The sequence below is a fragment of the Enhydra lutris genome, unplaced genomic scaffold (assembly GCF_002288905.1).
Source record: "Enhydra lutris kenyoni isolate GAN:26980312 unplaced genomic scaffold, ASM228890v2 scaffoldscaffold6, whole genome shotgun sequence".
NCBI classification, from domain to species: Eukaryota; Metazoa; Chordata; class Mammalia; order Carnivora; family Mustelidae; genus Enhydra; species Enhydra lutris.
Genome location: NW_019154090.1, coordinates 26500085 through 26509289, shown reverse-complemented (window position 1 = coordinate 26509289; position 9205 = coordinate 26500085). Strand labels below are relative to the sequence as shown.

At 53.4% G+C, this 9205-nt stretch overlaps 1 protein-coding gene across 1 annotated transcript; it reads left to right on the top strand.

The window, feature by feature from the left end:
• The first annotated feature begins 334 nt into the window (after positions 1-334).
• On the top strand, positions 335-1512 carry LOC111141721 (inhibitor of DNA binding 1, HLH protein). The gene is made up of 2 exons (XM_022494504.1): positions 335-830; positions 1059-1512. The coding sequence occupies exons 1-2, from the start codon at positions 408-410 to the stop codon at positions 1098-1100; spliced, it is 465 nt and encodes a 154-aa protein (XP_022350212.1). The 5' UTR covers positions 335-407; the 3' UTR covers positions 1101-1512.
• Positions 1513-9205: the final 7693 nt, after the last annotated feature.

Genomic DNA, 9205 nt, shown 5'->3' with positions numbered 1-9205 from the left:
ATTCTTGAAGTCTTTTCGTTGTCGGCAATGCTTCCTTTGCGAGAAGACCAAAGTAGCCCTCGCCTCCACTAGCCACCCCACCCCGAGCCTTCACACTCTCTGTTCCTGAGACTTGGGTTCCCTTTCCAAGGCCGTGAGGGCGCACGAGTGGAGCAGGAGGCGGGACCCAGAGGCACCGGAGGCCACGCCTCTAGACCGCCCATTGGTTGATTTTGAACCTCTGAGTCCGCCTCTAGCAGTGGGGGCATGCGGGGCTGGCGAGCCGCTGCGCCTCTATAAAGACGGCTCCCGGGCTCAACCCTCGCATTCTACAACCGTCTTTTTCAAACTTCTCGATCTTTGCTCTCGCCCGGCGTCCGCCTCCTCCGTGCGCTTCGCCTCCCTCCTCTTACTCCGACGCCAGAATCATGAAGGTCGCCAGTGGCAGTGCCGCGGCCGCCGCGGGCCCCAGTTGCGCGCTGAAGGCCGGCAAGACGGCGGGCGGCGCGGGCGAGGTGGTGCGCTGTCTGTCCGAGCAGAGCGTGGCCATCTCGCGCTGCACTGGGGGCGCTGGGGCGCGCCTGCCGGCCCTGCTCGACGAGCAGCAGGTGAACGTGCTGCTCTACGACATGAATGGCTGCTACTCGCGTCTCAAGGAGCTGGTGCCCACCCTGCCCCAGAACCGCAAGGTGAGCCGGGTGGAAATCCTTCAGCACGTCATCGACTACATCTGGGACCTGGAGTTGGAGCTGAACTCGGAATCCCAAGTCGGGACCCCCGGAGGCCGGGGTCTCCCTGCCCGGGCTCCGCTCAGCACCCTCAACGGCGAGATCAGCGCCCTGGCGGCCGAGGTGAGATCCGAACTGGAGAACGCGAGCATTTTCTGTATATGGATGGGTAAACTGAGGCCCAGAGAGAGGCGAGGAGTGGGTATTTGGCTCCACGTCGGCCCCATCCTTTCGGGTACCTGGCTATGCCACGGAGATCAGAAAACACGCTCACTTAAAAGTGTCCTCTGGGGAAGGGCTTGCAGCCTTGTCCCCTCCGACTGTCTCACCTCTCCTCCCTCTTTTTCACAGGCGGCATGTGTCCCGGCGGACGATCGCATCTTATGTCGCTGAAGCCCCTCTCTCCTGGACTGGCGGACCCCAGCCTTACAGGGGGGCGAGAAGAATCCATGCTCTTTGATCCTGCAGAGCGCCTTGCCAGAGCTGGGGAGGCACAAGATTGAGATCAGCGACTGTGGGGCGCTTTGCTGGATCCAGCCCAGGGCCAGGGGACTGAGGAGGGCAGGCTGACCCTCTCTCTGCACCTACCAGCCACCAGAGACTTGGGGGACCCCCAGTGTGTTTCTATTTTTTGAAAAGCAGACATTTTAAAAAATGGTCACGTTTGGTGCTTCTCAGATTTCTGAGGAAATTAATTGCTTTGTATTGTATATTACAATGATCACCGAGAATATTGTTTTACAATAGTTCTGTGGGGTGGTTTTTTTTTTTGTTGTTGTTATTAAACAAATACTTTAGACTGCGGTAAAGTTGCAGTGATTTCTTGGACTGAGGGGAGGGCCTTGGGATGCCGGTGACCCCTGACCCTTTTCACAGCTGGTGCTGGGGGGAAGGGAACTAGAAGGCCACATCTGGACTGTCGCTTTTACTGACCTGAACTGAGTGTTTTCCGGTGTCTTTAAAGTCTATTCTTTCCCCATCACTAGCCATTTCCCTGCTCCCTGGTGTCATAAAATTAAATCCTCTAGACCTCTAGGGTTCTCCAAGTGGTCTTGGGCCATCTGGGTCACCTGGGGAGGTTGTTAAAAAATCAACCTGCCAAGTACCCCTGTCGGTTGAGTATTCCACAGGCCATTGAAGTCGGAGAACCTGGTCACTGGGCCACCTCCATCTTTGCCAAGATGGGGGAAGGGGAGACCTAGAGGAAAGACTTGCCCAGAGCCTGAGGCAGGACCTCTGTTGCCCCATTCCCCAGTGGGAAGTGCCTCCCCTGTTGGACTGCCTAGCCCTGGATTGTAGCAGGCTGCCCTGCGGCTCCCAGCTCGTCCAAGTGGGTGAGCAAGTTGGCAGAGCCAGCCTGGGCACAGCTGCTGGGCCACCTGCTCTGGGTCCAGGCTCTGCCCCCTCACCCTGGCCCGGGTATGCCGACAGCTCACGCAGACCTCTCTCCCCCAGGGTTCCCGTGTGGGCTGAGGAGGAATGGGAGAGTCAGTCCCAGCTCTTGAGTAGGAGAAAGATGTCATTGGTAAGGGGCTATCTGTCTGGACATGTGTGAGTTTGTACTTGGGGGAGTGCATAGGAGTGTCTGGGCCTGTGTTAGTGACATGAGTGAACTGGTAGATTTCCCCCCCTAGTGGGGCTGGGTCACTTGCTGGTGTACAGGCCTAGGGGTGTGGGTAAGGATACGCATGGGAGTGTATGCAGAAGGGCAAATGCGAGCACATGTGTTCTGCAGATAAGTGCAACCTCCAGCTGTTTGGGCTTTTGTGTTCTGCCTCAGTGCATTATGGGCATCTCTGCGTGGGTCTGGCTTGATGGATGGGTCTGTGTGTCCGGGAGCTTCCGAACCATACTGTGGGTTTCTAAGTGTATAATTGTTCTGTGTGTTGGCTGGCATTCCTAGGTCTCTGCTGGTCTGGGGTGGAGGTGGGGGCAGCTGTGTTCAGTCAAACCCTCCCTCTGAAGTTCAAGTACCAGCCCTCTGAGCAATTGTTGGGCCCTGGGTATACCATCCCTCCAGTATCCCTACCACCTACAGGGAAAAACTGAGCCCCACCGAGGGCAAAGGACATGCCCCAGAGAGGGTAAGGGCTATTAATACATTTTGTCAATGCTCAACTCTTTACACAGGGGACCCCACAGATCCCTGTGGGGCTAAAGGCAGTTCTGATCCCAGGTTTACAACAAGAAACTGAGGCTCGAAAGAGATGAACAGCATCGGGGACAAAGGCAAGATCATCACCCGCTGAGCACTAACTCTGAGCCAGGTGCCTCCCCACCCCAAGCACGTTATGGCCTTGATCAAAGAATACAATATCTGGAAGTAAATTATGCCCTTTGCTACGCCCCACTCAACACCCCACCCCGCCGCTGTTTGGGAGCATTCACTTCTCCGAATTGTAGATAATACACAGAGTAGAGCACTTAGCACGCAGCATTTGAGAGCTACAAATTATCATTATTAACTGTCGCCTGTGTGTCCTTGGAGTGTCCTCAGAGGCACACGTGTGCACCCATTCCCTCCCAGGGCCGCCCCCCTGCGAGCCCACCCACGGGCACGTGGGCGTGTCCCCCTGCGCGTCCTCCCACACACGGCAGGGCTTCCTTCCAGGGGAGGAAGGGGCTGCAGCGGGGGCCTCGGCCACCAGCACCCCCGAGCGCGCCCCCCCCCCCGCCCCCCGCGCCGTTCAGGCGCACTCTGGCTTCCACGTTTCCCTCTTTTCCCCTTTGGCCGGGGCCCAGCCCATCTGGAGGCCCGCTCGGCGGCGGCCTGGGAGCGTTTCCATCAGCTGGGCCCGAGGAATGCGGAGCTATTTAACCTGAGCATCCCCAGGTGTACGGAGGCGCCTGGCTGTCTGGGGCCCGCCGCCTTTGGCACGGCCGCGCTAGACAAACAGCGCCGCCCCCGCCCTGCCCCTCCGCCCGCAGCTGCAGCCGGGCCTGGGAACGGGCGGGCGCTGCTGGGCTTGCATCAGGCTCGCCTCACGGGGTGGGGGTGGGGTGGGGGCACGAGGGGGCAGGCGTGACAGTGTGTGTGTGTGTGTGTGTGTGTGTGGCACGCACAACCCTGCTGTGTGTGTGCAGTGTGCAAAACTCATGTATGTGTGTAGCACCCAGACCTCTGCAGTGTGCATCAGCTGTGTGTGTGTGTAGCACACAAAACCTGGCTCTGCGTGTGTGTGTGTGTGTGTGTGTGCGTGTGTGTGTGTGTGTGTGTGTGTGTGTGTTGCAAAGCCCTGCTTCTTTCAGCACTGCTTGGGAAATCATTAACGCCTTAACCCCTCCTGGACAGGGGGGAGGAGGGGAGACACAGGACTCCAGGACAAGGACTCTTGGGCATTGGATTCTGCCTGCCCAGGGCTGTGGGCCTGAAACCTGAAATACTTTTTTATTTTATTTAACAAACACTTATGGAGCACTTACTATGTGCCAGGTATCATACTAAGCTCTTTTAAAAATTAATTCATTTAATCCTCCTCCCAGCTGTACAAGAAATACTACCACGCTCGCTTCTATAAAAATAACCAGAGCAACAGCAGTAATAATGGGCTCACATTTCAGACCGATCTGGATCAGCCTTGGGGCTCATCCCTTCACCTGTTTCTGCCTCCGTTTTCTCATCTGAGAAATGGGATCCAGAACCGTGGCTCCAAGGACCCATTGAACCAGTGCACATAAAAAGTTTAGCACCGTGGGGCACCTCGATGGCTTTGTGGGTAAATGTCCAATTCTCCATCTCGGCTCAGGTCATGATCTTGGGGCGTGATTTCGAGCCCTGCCTCCAGCTCCACGCTAAGCGGAGCCTGCTTGGGATCTCTTCCTCTCCCCTTCCCCCAACTCTTAAAAAAAAGGTGGGGGGACCTTAGCACCCTGACTGGCTCATAGTGGACACTTAGTGTAGGGGGTATAAAATGTTCTAAGCCCTTACTATGGGGACTGACCCATCAGGTCTGTAGGCTGTATCAGCCCATTGCTGTTTCTGCTTTTTAACTGTTCACCTTCAGAGAGGTGAGGTGACACACCCAACACCACACTGGGACACGGACTTAGAGGGCTTTTCATAAATCAGGTTGGTCTGATCAAGGCTTATGAGCTCCTTCAGGTTCTCATAGGACATCGAAATGAGCTGTTTCATTGTATTTCCAATTGAAAGCATACCTGGTCAATCTATATTTTTGTTTTAAATTCGTAAGCTAGAAAAATGCAGGACACATAATACATATCACAATTTCTGCAACCCACATTTTGGCATTTGTTTAAAAAAAAAAAAATCTAACTACAGCCTCAAAAGATGGAAGTGACCGAGGCTCTGTTGACCTCTGAGAGGTGCTGGGCTAGGCTCTGTGTGACCTGGTCATGAGAGGCAGGTCACACAGCTAGACATGGGTCTTGAACCGGCTTTCAACCAACCAAATGGTGGAAATGTCTGCTTTTGTCCCAGAGACCAAGGTGTCACTGGGCCCCCACTTCTCCACACACACCCTCCCCTCTGTGGGGGTTAGGGTGCTTCACACACAGCCAACCTTATACCTGCCTGAGTCACCCAGAGCTGAGTTGGCTTAATAAGGAGGTGCCCTGGAGCCCCCTACATTTTGTCTCCTGAGACTAAGGCTCAGCCCTATAACCTTTATCTGTGCTAGCGACTTGTACTGAGAGCTCCAGGAACTGCAGGCCAGATAGGACTTTCCTCTGCCCAGGGTCACACAGAGCAAGGCTTTCCTGGGACAGGCAGGCCTACGATCCCAGCCCAGAGGGAAAGGAGGTGAGTCATGGCCAGGCCAGGGTCCGGGAAAGGGAAGGGAAGGGAAGAGAGGAAACCAGAAGGCCTGGAGGCGCACGAGGTTGGAGGGGGAAGCCCTTATCTTCCCAGACCCGCCCTGGCTGGTGCTTCCTGCCCCAGCTCTTGCAAAATCTTTTTCCCAGCGCTGCCCCCAAGGTGAGCGCCTTGGGCTAATACAGAGTTGCATGGGGGCCTGTGCAAGGGGCAGCTGGAGAGTGGGGGGTGGGGATGGGGAGGCAGGAGCTGCAGGCCAAGAGGGGCAAGAAAAGGCGGACTTGGCTTCTAGGCCCAGTGCCATTTCTCACTGGGCACTTGCTTCCCTTCCAGGCCCTTGGCACCCTCAGTTTAAAATGGGTGTTAAAGTCATTGTTCTGAGGCTTCTGTGAGATCATCCTGATCCCATCCACTCCTCAAAAGGCTCAGTCGGTTGAACGTCTGACTTTGGCTCAGGTCACAATCCCAGGGACCTAGGATCCCTCGGGCTTGGAAGCAGGGAGCCTGCTTCTCCCTCTGCCTGCAGCTCTCCCTGCTTGTGCTCTCTGACAAGTAAATGAGATCTTTAGAAGAGAAAACAAAAGAAAGGAAAGGAAAGGAGAAGAGAAGAAAAGGAAAGAAAAAAGAAAAGAAAAAAGCCCCAGGCTAGGCCACTGTCATCTCTACCTGGAAAACTGTGCCAGACCCAAGTTTATTCAACAAATTGTTATAAATCCCCAATGTGCTGGGAGCTAAAGGGGTTGCAGGGTTGCAGCAGCTAACAATTTAGGTGAAAATCCTTGCCCTCTTGAAACTTACATTCAAGTGGAAGAAGACAGACCATAAACAAACATGCGCACTTGTAATCATAGGCGGATTTAATCCTGAAATGACTGAAGCTTAAAATTCAAGTCTTCTCGTTTGGAAAAAGTCCAAGCAACTTGTTCGTGTTTTTCTATGTGATTTTATAAAATTCTGTAAAATTTGCAAGCCGTTGTGTCCAGGTTGCAAAAATCTAGTTTCCACAAAACCTTGGTTTTCCCCTGTATATACAAAGGGGGTGACGCGACAGGATCCAAGCTTGAAGGCTGCAGGAGGCGCAGCAGGATCAAATCTACAGGTGTTATTCGTTTCTTCAGCTCGACACCCTAAGTTCCCCGAGTGGCACGGAAAGCCGGGGAGATGAAAGCACGCCAGTGCACTTCTGAACTCGCTCGCGCACCGGCAAAGGTGGGCGCCGGGTCCGCTTCGGCTTTATTTCGGGTCACTGGCGCCCTCTCCCGGAAAGAGCCAGAAGCGCGCCAGGGCGGGCGAGAAACGCGGCCAGGGGCCTGCAGGCAGCAAAAGCTGGTGCTTTGGCGGCCTCTCGCGGACCCTTTAGGAACTGCAGCTGGAGCTGTGCGGGTGTTGGAAGAGCATTTCCGCGTCCAGTATGTGGATGTGTCTTGTACACATCAGGCGACCAATCCAGAAATCTCTGCCCTCAGCCCTTGCTCTTATCAGGGCATTAGCTAACTTCTCCCCCACGGTCTCATCCTGTTTCTTTTTCCTTGTTGTGTGACAGCCCCTCTGAGACCCCATTACCTCAGGGGCACCTGGGTGGCTCAGTGGGTTAAAGCCCCTGCCTTTGGCTCAGGTCATGATCTCAGGGTCCTGGGATCTAACCCCACATCGGGCTTTCTGCTCAGTGGGGAGCCTGCTTCTCCCTCTCTCTCTGCCTGTCCGGCTCCTTGCTCCTCCCTGCTTGTGTTCACTCACTCTCTGGCAAATAGATAAATAAAATCTTTTTTAAAAAGAAAAAAAAAAAGTGGGTTAAGCCTCTGCCTTTGGCTCAGGTCATGATCCCAGGGTCCTGGGATAGAACCTGAATCCAGCTTTCTGCTCAGCCGTGAGCCTGCTTCCCCCACTACCTCTGCCTGCCTCTCTGCCTACTTGTGATCTCTCTCTCTCTGTCAAATAAATAAATAAAATCTTTAAAAAAAAAAAAAAAGTCAGGACTGGGAGGTCCCTAACGCATCTCTTTACCCAACACACTTATTGTAGAGATAAAGAAAGAGAAACCCAAAGAGGGGAAGTGACATGCCCAAAGTCCCACAGCCTTGGTCTCCTGGGCTTAAGTCATGTATTAGGAATAATGTGGGGGATATTTCTTTCCCATTTTGAGGACTAGCAAGAACATATTACATTTACTTTTTGTTTGTTTGTTTTAAATTTTGTTTTTTCAAGTAATCTCTATACCCCACGTGGGGCTTGAATTCAAGACCCTGAGAAAGAGAGTCACATGCTCTTCTGACCGAGCCAGCCATGTGCCTCCTTGAACACCGTCCCACAGACAAACACACACTAACACTCAGTTTCCAAGTCCTGCCAATTTATTTTTATTTTTATTTTATTTATTAGTTTTTTTTTAAATTTATTTATTCATCTGACACACAGAGAGAGACAAAGAGCACAAGCAGGGGGAGAAGCAGAGGGAGAGGGAGAAGCAGACTCCCTGAAGAGCAGGGAGACCAACATGGGGCTCATTCCCACGACCTGAACCAAAGGCAGATGTTTAATCATTTGAGCCACCCAGATGCCCCCAATTTATTTTTATTTTTGAAGATTTTACTTATTCGGGGTGCCTGGGTGGCTCGGTCGGCGAAGCGTCTGCCATTGGCTCAGGTCATGATCCCAGGGACCTGGGATCGAGTCCCACCAGCAGGGAGCCTGCTTCTCCCTCTCCCCCTCCTCCATTTGTTCCCTCTCTCACTGCATCTCTCTCTGTCAAATAAATAAATATCTTATTTATTTATTTATTTGACAGACAGAGATGACAAGTAGGCAGAGAGGCAGGCAGAGAGAGAGGAGGAAGCAGGCTCTCCGCTGAGCAGAGAGCCCGATGCAGGGCTTGATCCCAGGACCCTGGGATCATGACCCGAGCCGAAGGCAGAGGCTTCAACCCACTGAGCCACCCAGGCACCCCAAAATTCTTAAAAATTTTTTAAAAAATATTTTACTTATTCATTTGATACAGAGAAAGACAGAAACAGAGCATGAGCAGGGGATGAGGCAGAGGGAGAGGGAGAGGGAGAAGCAGACTACCTGCTGAGTCAGGGACCCAACATGGGGCTCGATCCCAGGACCCAGAGATCATGACCTGACTGGAAGGCAGACGCTTAACCCACTGAGCCACCCAGGCGACCTTCCTCATGCAGTTTTTATTTTTATTTATTTATTTAAAAAAATTTCTTTTCTCATGGCCATTTTAAAAAATAACCCCCCCCACACACCCCACAAATTCTTTGACACTCCCTCCCATCAGAAGGTTGCTCTATATCCCCTCCCCATGAGCCTGAATGGGCTTTTGTGACTGCTTTGACCAACTAACTACAGCAAAAGTGATGCTACCTATCTTCCAAGGCTGGATCATGAAAAGCCATTCGGCCTGGCTTCGGCTTCTGCTCATTTTCCCGGGGCGCTCACTCTGGAGGAAGCAGCTGCCCTGTGAGCCTGGCATGAGAATGCCAGAGTCCCACCAAGAAATCCCAGCTTGGGGAGCCTGGGTGGCTCAGTGGGTTAAGTCTCTGCCTTCAGCTCAGGTCATGGTCTCAGGTCCTGGGATTGAGCCCCGCATTGGGCTCTCTGCTCAGCGGGGAGCCTGCTCCCCCCGCCCTCCGCCCGCCCCGCCTGCCTCTCTGTCTGCTTGTGATCTCTCTCAGTCAAATAAATAAATAAAATCTTTAAAAGAGAGAGAGAGAGGGAC

Excerpts from the sequence above, each read along its gene's own strand:
- LOC111141721 (XM_022494504.1), top strand. The coding sequence starts at position 408 with ATGAAGGTCGCCAGTGGCAGTGCCGCGGCCGCCGCGGGCCCCAGTTGC. Across the intron at positions 831-1,058 it reads TCAGCGCCCTGGCGGCCGAG|GCGGCATGTGTCCCGGCGGA; the intron begins GTGAGATCCGAA and ends TCTTTTTCACAG.